The sequence below is a fragment of the Xiphophorus couchianus genome, chromosome 8, assembly GCF_001444195.1.
Source record: "Xiphophorus couchianus chromosome 8, X_couchianus-1.0, whole genome shotgun sequence".
NCBI lineage: Eukaryota > Metazoa > Chordata > Actinopteri > Cyprinodontiformes > Poeciliidae > Xiphophorus > Xiphophorus couchianus.
The window spans coordinates 19,771,779-19,789,493 of record NC_040235.1 but is presented as its reverse complement, the minus strand read 5'-3'; the positions used below and the strand labels follow the sequence as shown (position 1 = coordinate 19,789,493).

At 39.7% G+C, this 17,715-nt stretch overlaps 1 protein-coding gene across 1 annotated transcript; it reads right to left on the bottom strand.

Annotated features, from left to right (window-relative positions):
• Positions 1 to 232: 232 nt before the first annotated feature.
• On the bottom strand, positions 233 to 15,346 carry ark2ca (arkadia (RNF111) C-terminal like ring finger ubiquitin ligase 2Ca). Its single transcript, XM_028026277.1, is given in 9 exon segments — positions 233 to 3,107; positions 4,378 to 4,481; positions 4,582 to 4,677; positions 4,827 to 4,931; positions 6,022 to 6,148; positions 6,291 to 6,416; positions 6,494 to 6,797; positions 15,018 to 15,150; positions 15,153 to 15,346. Coding segments are annotated over 9 exon segments (1,287 nt in total). The 5' UTR covers positions 15,327 to 15,346; the 3' UTR covers positions 233 to 2,989.
• Positions 15,347 to 17,715: the final 2,369 nt, after the last annotated feature.

The window sequence follows — 17,715 nt, the reverse complement described above, 5'->3', positions numbered from 1 at the left end:
TCATAGAAATATCTCAGTACACCTAAAGCGAGGCACTTGTTATGCTTATGTCTTCGAAGTTTTTTTTTGTTTTTGTTTTTTTGAAACAGAATCCAAGATCGCTAGAATCAAAGACAAAGACAAATACAAAAGTGGCCAAAAAGGAACATGCTTGAATAAGACGTTAAGACAGTGCGCTGTAAGAAGGAGAGCATACAAAATAAAAGCCAGTTAATTTGTCTAAGCAAAAAGATTTTTTTTTGTTTGCTTGCTTTTGCCAGTGAGAGGGTTCCGATGTATATCAAACAGGTGAGTGCAAAACAGAACACAAACTAAAAGACTGGTTCACTTCATTGCAGTTTGTCCACATCACAGCATGGGGGATCAGAGAGATTGCATTGAATGGAATGTAACTAAGATCCACAGCACCACATGGGAGACAGACAGAGAGCAGGCTCAGTAGCTCAGTCTGGGGCCGTAAACATCGCATAGCCAGCTTGTGGAGATCAAACAGCAGGGCTATTTTTTTCAAAATTTTTTTTAATATACTTTAAATGTTCAAAAAGTACAACTGCATGCAAAGCATTCCCATTTCCAACAATGCAAAAATGAGGTAATCGTTTTTTTCATAGCATTTCTTTTCGTTATTTCTAAATAAATAAATTATGATTCAGTCGCTCTCTCTCTCTTTTTCTCTCACTCTGAAAAAAAAACCTCTATGAAATTAAATACATCCCCACAATATCTACAATTAGTAATAAATTATGATTGTTAAATACTTAAGGCATTTCAGCTGACAACACCCTGTGTAAACTATGAAAACTTCATCACAGATGTCTCCACCATGGGAGGAGGCAGTGTCAACACTCGCAGTGCACAAGACGGGAACTGAAAGGTCTAATAATCCTTTGCTATCACAGTGCATTGGACGGTGCGGGTCCTGAAGGTGATCTTTAAAACATGGCTTTGTTGGACTGAAGGAAAGAAAAAAAAAAAAGACGTGATTTCTTTTGTTTTTTCCTGCTGTGGCGTCGTCTTGTGTCTGTGTGCACTGCAAGAGCGAGGCTGCCTTCGTCGCCTCACGCCCTATGTGTTCTAGGAGTACAGCGTAGCAACCAGCAAAGCAACCACAAAGGGAGGCCTGTCACACAAACACATGGGATCAGGATGTAGAAAAAAAACCAAACACTCCTCTCCCATCTAAAACACTGCATGGATCTACATCTAATGCAAGTTCAAGGAAAACAGCTTGTTGCTATAACTATTATCATATGTGCTTGCTCTTCATAGGCAATAAGGTAAACATCAAGAGAGTCCCGTCGTCATCGAAGGGGGACAGGACGAACACAAGCTACGAGTCAGGGGAGCAGCCACTGACTGACCTTTTTTTTTCTTTCTTTTTGTTAGTGTTGAGAAGATAGTCAGAGCTCAGATTAACTAAGTCATGCGCAGGAATCTTTTCACCCATCCCAGTTAAGGTGACGCTGCCCAAGCTGACAGTTAAAAACCTCAATGAAACATGCATGTCAGTACACTTTGTTTTGCCGTTTGGGTCAATTCCAGGTGAAAAAAAAATGCAGGCAGAAGGAAAACTACATCCTCCCACCTACATCTGCAGTGCATGAGAGGCATGGGCCAGTCTCTGGTATCCAGGGTTTTTAAAAAAAATATATATTTTCAGTTTTAAAACTGCTGAACATTCAATCCTTTCATTTAGATGCCCAAAAGTGTGTAAAATTGAGCAAAAGGAAGCCTAGTGCTTCAAAGGTGAAATAACTAAAACAATTGTCAAACATAAAAGCATGCCTGATTTTCAATATGCTCTAATATTTTAGAAGCATTTGGAATAATTGTTTATTTTCTGTCTTAAAACAATAAATTCTTTACATTCTTATAACAATTTACTGTGTAAATACAATAATACCATGACCCTCTGGTGTATTTACTGAAAGTTATGGTAACTTAAGAATCTCATATCACCCCATGCCTAGTGCATAAGAACTTGTAATTTCATCCCTTTTTTTTTTTTTTTTTTGGTTTTGTGTCTTGTAGGAGCTCTGGCGGCTGCAGTATTTAACCTCTTAACTCTTAAAGCAAACTCAACATGCCACTGACACATATTTGTTTAGTTACACACACACGCGCCCACACGCCTGCACACACACAAAACTTGTGTGCAGACCCAAGCTAACTTAATAAAATGCATTTTGGTAAAAAAAATAAAAATACTAAAAAAAAACAAAAAACACTTTCTGCCTATTTTTAACATTTTAGACACAACACCACTCAGTCACCAGGGTTCTGGTTGCACAAGAGGGCAACCAAGTGACACCGCCCAGAGCAAAAAGTACGACTGTATTGCAAAAAGTCAAAGCTGTATGACGGAATCAAAACACTCAGCTAGCTAGTGCTTCGACCCAAGAAGGCGAGAGTCCACCAAGTATCACTTATTGGTTACTGCTACTCTACTACGACCACAGAGATCTTTAGGTAAACATGGCATCAGAGCGGTTAGTAGCTGTTAAGCTTATGTTTATGTCAGAGTAAGAAAAAGACAGAGAAACTAGAGAAAATAGACAGTTCGGTGGGTTACGTGTTTACCGCTCTGCAGACATAAAGTCATGGCTTTGAGGACATGCTACACAGCCCGTGGCTACCTACAGTACAACATCACAACTGCAACAACACCCCACTCACGACCAGCAAGCTACAAGTAAACCCTGTGTACATGAGAAAGTGTGTGGTTTTGTGTTCCAGTGTCGTTTGCGTCCCAAGAGGATGTGCTTCTATATAAAGAGAGTCTTTCGTGGCCTCTCGTGTAGTCCTGGCTTGGCTCAATAAAGCATTAATTAGAGGGGGGGTTTCGTGTCGCGTGAAGTCTGGAGACATTTGGCAAAGCACCCACCAAGTGGAGAAGAAGGCATGGGGGTCGGGGCAAGGCTGCTGAGCCGAGATGGAAGAGAGAGAGGAATCTCACATGACTGAGTGAATCACAAGGAGTCAAATCTCATCAGCTGTCGGGGTTCAGCTGTGTTTCGATGTCAACCCGGCATATTGGACACTTCCTGCTGGTAGCCAACCACTGGTCCACGCAACCCTGGTGGAAGAGGTGCATGCATGGCAATCGCCTGGAAGACAAAGAGACAACATTATGGAGTCACATAGACTCTCCTAAAGAGCCCCGTTATGTGGTTGCTAGAAACATTTAAAACCAAGGGAGATGCATTTGTTTATCCAGGCATAGATATAGCTTATGTTTAGTCATCATTCCCCACTCACTTATCAGACAGCGGAGTCTCCATTTGCTGTAAACCAACACTCTTTCTTTCCCCCATGGGGTTCTGCTTTCATTCCCCCATAAGATTCCGTTCCTGAACTGGTTCTTTAAGGAATAGATCCACACGCTACTTAAGTGTCGCTCGTAGAACTGTAAAGTTTACAATTTTTATTGTGTGTGTCCTTTAAATTACAAAAAGTAACTTTACTTCCACTTAGTACAAAAGAGCACCTGGTGGGCTCAGTGCAAGGGGAACAGTTCCTCTGGTTACAAAACAAGCCCAAGTCATGAGTCTTCCACCACCGTGCATGACAACAACAAATAAGCACAAGTGCTTGATAATACACTTTTGCTTCTTTTTAAAATTTTGAATAGCCAAATAAATCTGTTGTTTCTGCAGGTTGAGGACTTTGACATTTGGTAAATTCATTGGGTATTTTTCAAAAATTCATGGTCCCGGAGAAGACCAAAAATTAAATTGAACAAATTTACTTGTGATTAGTCTTTCACCTACAATACTGAAACTCAATCTGATTTAAAATGTCCTTTATATGATGAAGAGAATCTACAACAAACTTTCTAAAAAATAAATACTTATGCTGGCATTGTGTTAACACGCGCCTGAACGTTTCAGAGCAGCAAACCGCCAAAACAGACATCAGAAAGGTGATTTTATAGCAGTGAGCCCATAATTTCATCAGCAGTTTTTTACCTCATTTTAAGGTGCAGTCAGAAAAAGATAATATTATTCCTGATATATCCAGCCTGATATGAAATAAAGTGTAATTGATTTTTGCTGTGAGTGTAAATTGAGGGTCAGGAGGTGGATCACTTCTTGGCCATCATCAGCAACATCAATATCTACTACTGTAGTTGCCTAGCAACTGCTCAGAGCAAAGCATCATCCCGTGAACACTGAGCAAACTGACATTTTTACACTTGTACCCACTGCATGTATCATCCAGTCTAGATTCTAAGATAAATGAGCCAGTTGCTAACAGGACTACAATCCCACTGATCTATTTGTTTAATTCAAGAGGGACAAATAAATAAATAAATAAATAAATAAATAAATAAATAAATATATTGCATCGATTTTGCAGCTATGAAGCATCACCCACCTGACATCCTCTCCATCTTCCAGCATGGACAAACAGATGGTACACTTCTCATCCACATCTGTTTCCTCCTCCTCCTCCCCAATCTTTAGCTGCAGAGGCTTTCTCTGTTAGCACATCAGATGACAAAAAGTAAAACCTATCTGAAAACAATCAAAATCTTAAATGCTTAAAGTGTGACTGCACAAATCTTGTCATCTGCAGTACCTTCTTGTATTTATGTGGAAAGGTGAATCTCTCTATGGTTGTTTGGACAGCTCCTCTGCTGACACTTCCCAGTCGATCCTCGAGCTGCAGCAGCTCCTGTTCAAACGGCAGACGTTCACGAGAATGACGGCACGCTTGGAGGAAACACTTAAAGGACACTGAGCTGAGAATTGTTTTGTTGTTGAAGTGAAGACAGCAGTTAGTGATTTGTTGACTGACATATCTACACACTTAAGAGGATTTACCTCGTAGCTTTCTCGCACAGCAGTGGCGTGCCTCGAGGGATTCAGACTTTGCAGTGCTAACAGATGCAGCTGGGGATATGGATAATTTCTGATTTCATGAACAACCTGGTCGAAGAACAATGTTTACAGAATTAGAAAAGCTAGAATTTACGTTTTTCTAATAACGAGACATACAATTTTGTAATTTCATATCTAAAATCATTGATGCCCTGGCATATTTTTGATTTAGTATGAATTTAACACTAGCATGGTACGGTTTTCGAGTCCTTCCCATATCGGCTCAACAGGGCCAAAAGGCCGGAGTCCACCCTGATGACTCTGATGGCTCAAATTAGCATCCCTTCTTCAATTGTAAATGTGGCCGTTGACCGTCAGGCCAGAAGGTGGGAGTGTGAATTGTCCATGTTGGGGGTGGGTATCAATATGAGAAAATAAAATAGAAATAGTGTTTAATTAATTTTTTTTTTTTTTAGCAGAGATTCTCCTGAAGCTTTAAACAGAGCGGTGAAATCTATCGAAATTAATTCTAAAGAAATCTCTAGTGTACCTTGAGATTTACGACCAAAAACAAAAAAAGAAATGATCATTTATACAAACAACAAAAATATCTGTTATAAAAATATAATAGCATAAAATGTGTACAAAGAAAGAAAATATGAAGATTACAGAATCCCCCCTATAAGTGGCCCAAATTACCCACGCATTGCTGCAGTTCCTGCTTTAAATGGCGCACACACACAGACATTAGATTAATCATTCAGATCGGATACACCCACTGAGAGCTTAAGAGACAAGAGATAACTAAGCAATGTTGAAGGAGTATCATATTTGTTCAAATGTGTCATTCATGTATTTTTGTTTACCTTATGACATGGCAAAAAAATATAATATCTCTCCAAATAATCATTAAAAAATCTTTATCGTGAATGGCTATCAAACCATTTTCACCCCGGTTTTCACTATTTATGATAGGGTTAAAAAAAACAAAACAGTATTGGCTTTTTCAGCTTCCTATCTTTTGCTTTCATTGCGTGACTCGCTTCTGTATCCTTAATTGTTCAAATAATTCTATATTGATCATTATTCTTGGTCTTTTGCTGTTGTGTTTTGGATTGCATGGCTACTGTTCATTCTTTACATGCATCCAGAACCTAGAACATCAAAAAAGACATCCACAGAGAATAACACAGCATACCACTTGGGCAGATGACGTGTTCCTCGGGAAGTGGTGCATTCGAGGGGAGGCCAGGTAATGCTGATAGTGCTGCGGAAGCTGCTGGAGTTGGTACTGATGAGGGAGGCCAGCGTCAACACTGAGATCCCTGCAGAGACAGACAGGCATGGGACTAAATCAGCATTATTACTCTTGCCAGCCAATGTGACAGACAGATGAGTACAGAGAGGAATAGCTGGGACAATTTCTCAACTCTGCAGGATTCCTGTTAATGTCAGATGGGGACTCACCAGTCGGTGCCTTCAGCCAGGTACCGTGGCTGCTGCGTTATTGGCTGAGGGACGTGGATGGGAGGGGAGTACTCATAACCCGAATGCAACCGATGAGAATTCAGAGGAATGCGCTCCTGGGTTCTTCTGCAATGCAATTCAGAGGGTTTGGATTCAAATCTCTGAGCGTACGCATGTGCGTTTGCATGCGGCACCTTCACTACCTGGAGGAGTGGGGAAGGATCCTGCGGTGCTGCGCTTCAATGAGCTGCTGCTGGATGAGGTATTGCTGGTGTAAAGCCTGAGGTAGGAATGAAGGCCCTGGCACGTCCTGAAACTGAGGCGGTGCAGGCAGGGCAGTGAGAGTCGGGTGGTGCGTAGGGGGCAGGTGGGCGGCCAAGCCTGCCTGCGGGGGCTGGCCGGCATGTCCGAGAGGGAATTCTGCTGAGATGGGAGCCTGGGGAGCGCCCAGGTGAAAATGTCGGCAGGAGGTAGCATGGCTGTGCTGATGCCTGCTGAAGTGCGCTCCTATGTGACATAAAGGCAAGCGGTGAGAGGCCTGTGATCCTTTAAATAGAGAGAGAAACCTCAGAATGGACATATTGGCAATACGAGACAGCAAAAACAAATCTGAAGCTGAGTAAGAAACGTCAGGCCTCACTTCCACGCTCCTCAGGGCCTGCATACCGTTTATTCAAAGAATAATTTTAGGATGGCACTTATCTGTAGTCCGGGGCTTCTTAACCCAAAGAATTTGAGCTCTATATTATGCCAGCTATTTGAAGGAATATTAAACTCCCTACTTCTTGTAATGAACCTGATAACAAAAAGGCACCTCAGAAGATACAGCTGAGCACGCTGAAAAAAAAAAGACATGCCTCCATTTCCACTTAATATGAGAGAGAGAAAAGCCATTAGATGGCATCAAAGTCAATCAATACAAATTACTCTCTGCTCAGACAAATTGGGGCTGGAGAGAGCTTAGAGTAGGAACAAAAAGAAAATGCTATTTCAACTTTTCAGAAAGCTCTGAGGGTTTCTGGACCAGTGGGATTTGGAGGGTGGACTGTTCATGGTGTCGTACTTCAACACCAACTAGATTTTCACTGTTTCATGCTCAATTAGACAATTATAATCTGCTCCTCAGTAATATAGAGTGACACTATGTGTCTAAGTTGGGGGATTGGCTTACGATTTATTTTTCTAATAATTATTTTCAAACTATTTTAACACTAGAAGGTTGTTCAATGTTTACAGCAAAAGTTAGACATTGTTTAGGACAAGCTAATAGTCAATACAGAAGTAAGGCTGTCAATAAAAAAAGTTGTAGTCTTCTTTCATACCTAGACCACTAAATGCCTTTTTTTTCTCACTTGTTAGGCATTTTTCATGAGCTATGGGTTTAATGTCCATGACCTAACACAAGAATACATATTTCTCACATTTATTTCTAAGTTATTTATGAAATATTTTATTTTACAGACTGTTTTGTAATGATTGTGGTTCTGATCAATGTGTGTACCAGTTTACTCTTCTGAATTTCAGAGGATTATGAACACTGATTAAATACAGATAACCAGCTACCTCCTGTTGGCCGAAACTATTATTGAAATCAAATGATCACATTTTTTATTTCAATAATCAAAAATGAAAAAATAACTCATAACTTATGATAACTCATAAGTTATGATAATACTCTAGTTCTATTAAAAAGCTAGGAACCAAGCAGTATAGAGGGCCCAACCCTGTCATTGGTGACCCTTTTCAGGATTTGTCTGTGGGGGGGGAAAAAGCCTAGACAGCAACATGATGTTACTTTGATCTGTACATTATAAAACCAGGAGAAATGATTATTCATTGAATGCTTTTCGCAACGTACCAAGCCTTTTAGCTAACATGCTCTTAAGTTATATTTAACATACTTTACCCACAATGTTTTGACAAAGCTACGCTAATTAGCTGCTGATAATTAACCAGACATAGCATTGCTGCCTTTTTTCCCCCCATGTTTTCACTTAGCTGCATTTAGCCCCAGGACAGAAGAAGCCAGTGAACCCAGAAAGGCAGAACTAAACATTTGGCTGAGGAAGTAGAGCAGAAATGGCACACTTGATATTTCGCATTGGTTTCTGGCTGCTGTACATACGTTGCTGTGTGCTGGGGGCATCTGACTTTGTAAAAGTGGACACTGTCTGAAGCCTGTTATAAACATCATGTTTTCACACCCTGACCTGCTGATATTTGAAACTGAGGTAATGCAGAGCTACAAGGACAAACTGCCATGATGTGAAATTTCTGACTTTCAGACATAAAATCCCTTTTTTTTCTGGCAGAGAGCAAACCATCCACCCAGAAACCCAGTAAACCTAAGAAAATCAGCTCGTCATCTCAAAGCCTAAGCCCCGGCTGCCCCTCCCCCACAATCTGGCTGCAGCATGGTTTCCCTGCGTGAGTGACAGCCGATAAGCCCCGCCCACTTGAGACTGCAGCAGGCTGACATGAAACCTGCCTCATCTCCTTCAGCTTCCATCGCTGCAGCTCACCGGATCCCAACATAATCGTGTTCTGTGTTTCTTCCATTCATCATCACGTCACACAATAAAACAAAAAATCAGCTCACCTGATGAACTCACAGGCGTAAGCTGCGTCGTCGTGCAGCTGCACTGCTTGTTAAATAAGGACACGGGATAGTTTCACAGTTGGAGCACAGCCACTGCAGAGGAGCATCATGCATTGCAGCTGTTGAGTTATTTAAAACTCTTTGTCGCTGGAGTTTGGGAAGAAATGTGCCAAGCTTGCATGGCTGCATCTCACTGAAGCACTCCTTCTGTCTCTGCGCATGAATAATATCTGACTCCCTGAACTAGTAGGAGTGGTAAAACTCAAGACAGCAATTAGTCCTAACTTCTAACGCTCCTTACATTTGTAGTTGTATATTTAAAGTATCTTAATGTTTGACAGAACGTGCATTTAGAGGCAGACTCGAAATACTTTTTGAGATGAAAAATCACAGCCAGACCGTGACAACAGTGTAATGAGATACTCTCGACACCATTTTGACTTCCATGGTTCAAATCAAAGGTAACTTACAATGTTACAAAACCTTATCAACTGCTCTAATTTCAACTTAATGGGCTTTGCTTTCCTAAATTGCTGGTACACACACTGCGTGCTTCGCTTATTTATCTTCCAAAACGGCAAGCAGCATCTCGCTGCTTCGCAATTGAAGTGTTTATTTATAAATTTGACAAAATTTGTTCTACTAATTTTCAAAGACAGTTGGGTGAGAAAGATTAGTTTCTTTTAATAACCCCTACATCTTTGCTTGCAGGTATCTTGCAAAAATATGAATGCTTATTGAACTTTTCCACATTTTGTCAGATTTCAACTGTGAAATTTGATGTGTTTTAATTAAGATTTTATGTAGTAAACCAACAAGTCAGCAAGCCAGTCTTGTCAGGTGAAACCAAACCTGCACATCAGCCATAACACCTTTGGCTTGGTAAAATGTGGTGGTGGCAACATCATGGTTTGGGATGCTTTTCTTCTGCAAGGACAAGGAAGTTGACCAGAGCTGATGGGAAAAAAGATGGATGGAGCTAAATACAGGGCAATCCTGGAAACAAAAACTTCACATACAGCCAAACCACTATGAAGTGGGTTAGATCAAATAGATGTGCTGGAATGGTCCAACACATCTATCAGGAATCTGTGGCAGGACTTGACCGTTTCTGTTCAGATGATCTCCATCCGTTTTACAAAAACAATAGTAGAGATTGTCAGACACACCAAAACACCAGCAGATGTAATTGCATGAAACCATAATTTTCCTTCCACCTCACAACTATACGTCATACTGGGTTGGTTTATCACATAATTTCCTATTAAAATAGGAGGCTTGTGGTTGGAACGTGACAAAATGTGAAAGAGTTCAAAGGGTGTGTCTTTGACATCACCTTCATAAAACCATAAGTGAACTGTTAAATGTTTGATTCAAGTTTCTATTTTAGTCTACCATTACCTGCATTATTCACATGATACAGACAAAAATAAATAAAGTAGAATGATCTGACTAAGCTGACTTGTCTGACTGCTTCTTTTAATCTCGCAAATAATGGCTGAATCCCCGTATCGAAGCGTTGTCGTAGACCATTTCATTCCCATTACCTCGGATGTGCTCAGTTTGAAAGAAAAGCACCTCAGTTCATAAAAATCGGATCATTTGACTTCAGAATTAGACATATGGTGCACCAATAAACCCAAACTGGGGTTTTTTTTTTTTTAGTCCTTTTATCACATTCTGTAGAATTACACAAAAAGTACGGCTTTTTGAAGGTTTAAAGGAAGAGCTTTTAAATACAAGGTAACCAGTTGGTTAAAAAAATATTTGAAACATATATATATTTATATATTGTAGATATCAAATTTAACATGACCAGCCATGACCAGAGTAAAAAAAAAAAAACACAAAAAACATTTGATATATTTAGTACAGTATAATAAATTTGCCAGATTTCTTTTTTTGTTGTTTATTTTACTTTATGATACATTTTTAACAACTTATTTGTGCAACCAGGGAAATACATTAATGTATCTGCAAATACCCAACTAGTTTAAAAGCAAATGAGACAAACAGCTGCAGCACCTGGCAGTTATTGGCCCCATTGTAGAGATATGTGATAAGTGCTAAACTAAATTTGTAACCTAAACCCGAACTAAAAAAAAAAACATCAACCTTAAATGTAGGTCTTTTGATTACTTGAGGAAAAAAAACAATAATGAATATTAACAAATCTTAAGGCTCCTCAATTATTGATGGTCAGCAGTGTTAAATGCATTTACTGATAGATTTTTATATTTATTTTTGTTTAATCACTTTTTGATTCCTTGGGGCATGGATATGATGTGACAGAGGTAATCCACGTTGGCTGCTTTTCAAAACAAAAATGTTATTTAAGAAGGACATGTCTTGACCTTCAAAAGTCCGGAAATTTCAACAGCTACTCACCCACACTTTCTTAAGTTTACAGTGAGAGCAATAAATAAAAAATGTAAGCCAACTGAAAAAAATATCATCAAGGATAGAAAATAAAGTTTATTTTGGCACCATTCACGGAAAGGATAGTGAGAAAGTTTAAAAAAATAAATAAATACTACAGCAAAGAGTTGGGGTCACCAGGTCTTTGTATCGACTAATGGACGCCGTGTAAATACCAACCAGTGTTTTGGAAGCCATGTCTTTTCTGTGAATGTCCTACTATCACAAACATAAATGTGAAAGATGTTAACTTGTAAAACTTTAACTTGTACCAAGTGCTCTGGTTAGCGCAGCCTGAATTTATTTATTTTTATTTCAACTAGCACTTTGGGTTTGATGTAAAACCAACTTTAATACGAGAAAAAAAAAATCTCACGGCCACCATCAAGTACGGTGGAGAACTGTAATGCTGTATGCTTGTATATCTTCCAAAGACTTTAGCAATCATGATAACACCATAAAGACTGTAAAATACCATAACCCACAATCCTGTGGGATTGTTTTCCCAAAGACTCATCCCTCTGTATGTTTGAAGTTAGCAAGATGTACGAGACGACCAACTCCTTTCCTACGGGCAAAAAGAGTGAGAATGCTATCAATTGTTTTAATCATAAATTTAAATAAAAATATACTTCTTAATGTGGAATAAAGAGCATTTCTTAAACCAATAACTGTGGAGGGCGCTGGATGCGGTAATTTTCAATTAACAGAGATCCCTATTGTAATTCAACACCAATAAACACCAATGAGTTGATGCGAAGGAGGAAGTGCTTTGTTTTATAGTGAAATGATTTAAGTTGATGACGTAAGAGAAAAGGAAATATCAGTCCTTTTGTTTTGTTTTTTTTGTTAAATGGGTAAAAGGTTGCCATGGCTCCAAAAACAAGCCAAGTCAGCAACTTTGAGGAGACTCTGTCAAAGACGGCTGAGAAATGAGAGCACATACATAGAGTGAGGAGGACTGTCTTAGTGACAGCACAGTGGGCGAGGGAGGAAGGAGGGAACACATGGAAATCAGCAAAAAGCACACTGAAGGTTAAGAAGAGAACTACAGTCTTTATTGGGAAATATTAGTATGAGTGGCACTGTGTGATAATAGTAATAATAATATTATATAAACCTACAAAGCTATTGTAGTACCATGCAAATAAGACCAAAGACAAGGCCTGACCATGCTCTCTGTAGGGTTAACAGAAGAGAAGCAGCATCCAATGAGTAGATGTGTATGCTTACAGCACATTTCAGTACAGCAGGGACATCTCTACACAAAGATTACATTAGAATCTGTTGTTCAATGTGGAAAAAAAAACACAAAAAAAACAAAAGTATAAAATGAACATGCATTAGGTTCTAATACAAAAAAAAAACCCATAAGGTAGAAAACCACAACCAAAGAATAAAAAATAAGAAATTAAAGACATTTTGGTTCTAAAAGGAGTTCTACAGCAGTGCAGGATATACACATCCCTGTAAAATGGATAGCATTCTGGAGGCGCTGGAGGATTTGAAAAGGAGGAAGAGGGGGCGAGAAGGAGGGTAGGCTGTGCATGATAGTGGGTTATTTTCAAAAATGGCACAATGAGTTAGAGCCGCATCTCGCCAATTTACTGTGAAATCAATTCGGCTAGCGGGAACACAGGCTTGGACACATGGACGGGGTTATGGCCAGCTGTTTGGGCAGCGCTTTTAAAACAGGTGCAGTGGACCATCGGGGGGGTGAGAAAGCCTCAATTAATTTGTGACGTCGGCGTCCTAGAATGATGTCCAATTGATAATTTGGATTACACATAGCGTAAAAGCAGCTGCTTGGCTTGAGTACAACAACAAACTGCTGGTACAATGCACCTTTTGGCAAATACAGAATGGAGACGGTAGTCAAGACAGTTCGATCAAGCCTGGCTGTAATCGAATCCGGGAGGATCAAAATGTATCCACTTTACAGAAATTTACAGCAGAATGTAGTCTATCCACACTGAATGGGAGAATCACAATGACAGCCTGTAGTAAACTCTACAATGGGTTATCCACTAAAGAGCAACATGACAGTTTAAATCAAGACAAACTGTTTTTCCTACAGAAAAATAAAGAGTGTTATTCTTTAGTCTGTTACACAGAAGGATACGGTATGAGTGGGAGCTCGGTTTGTTTGTTTGTCTGTTTTAATGCCAATGTCTTCTTCGGATGGAAAGAGGAAATGAGGAAGAAGGGGGTTCACAATACAGCTAGATGCAGAGAACAGGCAGAGGCTACGGCAGACAGCAGCAGATGATCGTTAGCTACACAATGGAGGGGGACAAAGGTCTGAGAAATGCGGAATGTAGAGCCAGCCTCGATACTATGGAACAGGAAAAAAGAACACAAATAAAAGCACAATGAAATCATTGGTGCTACTGCATGTAGTTTTAACAATCAAAATAACTAATACTGCTATTGCTACTATTATTATTATTACATAATCGACACAGATAGCCTGCTGCACTTAAGAGGCATATCTCTGTTTTGATTGGCCGAATTAAGACATTCAAATCGAAGCTACTTTTTTTTTTTTAAATGACCAATTCTACAAATTCAAGAGGCACATGCTTTTCATTTTTTTCTCCACCAAGAGTAGTTTTGACATTGATAATCTATGTGTGTCCTATGTATTGATTTGGCCATAAAATGTAAAAAAAAAAAAAGAAAAAAGAAAAAAAAAGTGATTTTTTCCCCAATACTTATGGCCAAAGAAACACATTTGAAAAGAAGGTTTTAGTTTTTTAAAGCCAGTTGAACACATTTGATAAGAATTTCAGTTTTTAAATTTACGATTCTAGACATTGTGAAAGCAACAATTCTAATGTAAACCATTTTTTTCCCCTTTGGCCAAATAAACACAATTTTTAGGCATATTTCTGTTCATTTATAAACAACTCAATATATTCTAGAGCTATACTTCTAGTTTATATTTATTTTTTTTATCATTATTGAACCAGTGATTTTTATTCCCCTCTTCTTAAAGGACATTTCAATCTGATTTGAACCTTTGTTTGTTTCTTCATTTTATGTTTCATTCGTCGAAATTTCAAGGATTTGCATAAGGAAAAAAAGCAATCCTAGTGCCCTTAAATACTCCAAAGACATTTATGTCAGGGAGGCTGTAATTAAACTTAAGAGATATTAAAACAAGCTCAGAAAAATGAACGCACGTCATCAACACAAAGGAGCGAACAGCCTCCCTGTCACACGGATTATTTGTTAGTATTTGGATAGAAATACTTGGGTTGGCCTGAATCGTGTTGAACTACACTTGCTTAAAAGCGAAGCGGCTCCAAATGCGACAGAGACCAAATCGCGCAGATAAAGGAAGACGGCGCCGAGGATAAAACAAAAGCGAGCCTGAAAATCTGACAGCTGCGATTTGCAGGCCTGCGGGCCACCATAAAACAAACACCTCCCCGACTCTTCTCGCTTTAGCTGCCCTCATTCGGCTCCGGGCGCGTTAACGCCTTTCCTGCCGGGGCTTCATTTAGAAGCGGCGCTGCAGCGAGCAGGACGGCTAATGTTTGTCTCCCCATCGCTTCTTATTTCCAGCTATAGCAGGTGTCAACTCTTATTTACATAATCTTTATCGACACTAACGGGAAGGAAACGCCGAGAAAATGTAGCGGCGGGGGTTAGGATAAGAAAGAGAGAGAAAAAAAAGACAGCAACAACGTAAAATCTAGTCATACCTCTATTTCTAACTGAGCCGAAGACGGGGAGAACCAGATATCCAACATGGACTAACACCATCCTGGGTCCTTCTTTGTTGTGAGCGCAGCCAGCGAGACAGATGGTCCATGGAAATGATCCCCTGTAGCCCCCCCTCCGTCCTCCAGCACCGTGAAACGGACGGACTCAACTGTAAGCACACCCCGACCAATCACCGCCTCCCTTCCAGCTGGACCCCGACGGCTTTGGCATCCCGATGCACCAATGGGATTAGAGTCTGGGCGGGGATGTCTGATTATGGACAGCCCGCCCCACCGTGACGGGACCATTCAATATTGATTATGTCTCACAGATCAATACTAGTCAAAAATGTGACGTTTTCTATGTATATTATTTTTCTTTTTGCAGTAGATTAAGCATTAAAACAATAATCTTTAATGATTTTGTGTCAATGAAGTGTACTTTCACAGATTAAATGTCTAAAACTTGGGACTGCATGGAATTTTCTTAAACATAGTTAGCATTTGTTTTCAGCCCCCTTTGCAATTTGTCAGTTTTTGGTGCCGTTACAGCAGAAAGTGTTTTGAAAGTTTTCTTTGTAATTAGTTTAAACTCTGTCAGATTAGAGAGAAATTATCTGTGGCCATCAGTTTTCAAATCTTGTCAGACGCTGATTGAGATGCTGATTGGACTTGGGCCTGGACTTTGACTGGACCAACACATGAACATGTTTTAACCTACAGGATTTCATCGTAACTCTGGTTGTAAGCTTACGTTAACACCGTCGCCATGCTGAAAGATGCACCTCTTCACCAAACCTTATATTTACCTCCATTCCTCTTCCATACCAGCTTCCCCATTCCCTGGAGAAGGCCATCTCTACAGCATGATACTACCACCACCATGCTTTAGGTGGTAGAGGATGGGTGTTAATTTTCCACTTTGCAGTTATTAACTTCTTAAAGTTTGTCTATCAAATAAAATCTCATTAAATACATTGACTTGTGTTCCTCCTTCATCAAGTAAGCTGTTTTTTTTAATGTAGCCCCTTGACTCTAACTTTTTATATTTGTATATGCACAAAGTTCTGAAAGCAACACATTTTTTTCTTGTATTTCACAATTGCACACTACTTTGTGTAAATAAAATCCCAAATGAGATGCATCAGGTTATTAACTTAATGGAGGACGTGAAAATCATTGGGGTTACTTTTTCCTCCTCTCCCCATTAGGCATTTAACTCAAACATCATTTGATTAGAAGGGTTTTTTCAGAGCAAGTCTGAATTATGTGTAACATAAAACATTTTTCAGTCCACTTTAAATGCTTTTGTTGTGATACAACTTATTTCATAGTTCTGCACTGTTTGCTGTGGATATGTATGTGCAGTGCACCTTATGGAGCCTTAAACATTAAACGCTGCAGGACTCCAACTATTTGTATTATTAACACAAATAATGTGCAAAATCTAAAGGGTCACCTCAGAAATTAAAACATTTTCATCTATATCTCCCATCTTAACTTATGTTTTAACAGCCTCCCCCACCAAATTTGGACTATAATTCTGTGGAGCAGAAAACTGTCCAGAAAAAGCCCCTGCCTGGAGCTTTAACCCCAAAGGATGAGGGAACAGATGGACATGGGGAGACTGAGAGGGTCACAAAACTTTCAGCTCCATATGTTCCCCATCTCCCACAGGTCTCACCATAAAATGTTTCAAGCAAGAGGTGAAATACAAACGCTCTTTCATTTTGCTTTATGTTCACTGGAGTGAAATTTCCTGTTCTTGAACTGACAGGTGCTCTTAACATAAACATATCGTTTACATAGAGTTTCTCTGTATCATTCTTAAATGTATTTCACTCTTTAGACAAATTCTCTCAAAATATTTAGATGCCGTGTAAGAAACCAGTGCAATTTCAAAGCAAAAAGTATCTAGCTCAACAAGGAGTACAGAAAGCAGTTTCGTTTTTTTGCCCTCTGGCGGCAGCAGAGCGGTGCCAAACAAACGAGCTCTCACTCTGAATAACCGGAGAAATCACTTGCGGGAAAATGTGCAGAGCAGAACTTGGAGTGGCGTCATTCAGCCATCTGCAAGTGGAAGGAAGACCATTTCTTGCAAGGAGCCATTCATCGCGAGGCCACTGCTTGCTCGAAATAAATTAGCATACAGCTGAAGTTCTGCCCCAGGGGTGAAAAGAAACCAGCTAAAGGGGCTTTAGTTTATGGAAAAGGGCCCCGCGGACCGCATTGCGTTGCTCCACTGCCTCATTGTACTCTTCATGTGAACTCCATATGTCCCCCTAGTGGCAGGTGTTGCAGTGTGACCCCTGACCCAGCATGCCATATTGCTGGGTGAGGCTAAAGTTGAATTGTTCCCAGTTGTCTAGACTGTTAGGCAGAGAAAAGAAAAGCATGGGGAGATCTCATTGAGATGGGAGGTGGAAATACTTTCGCTCATGGAGAGGCTATGGAAAGTGTTCACATCCCTGAATAACGATAAAAATTCCAGGATAAATGATTTTACTGTTTTGTTTTTTTTAACCTTAAATATGGACTATATCCTGTACGCTCCAGCTGAAAAACAAACTAAAACTAACAAAGTATAGTGAATCTGATTAACCTGAGATAAAGTTCAGCTGAAACAGTAAGCTAAGTAAAGCAATCAATCAAATCAAAATTCCACTGCTGTATCACTTTCTACCTTAGAGCAATAACT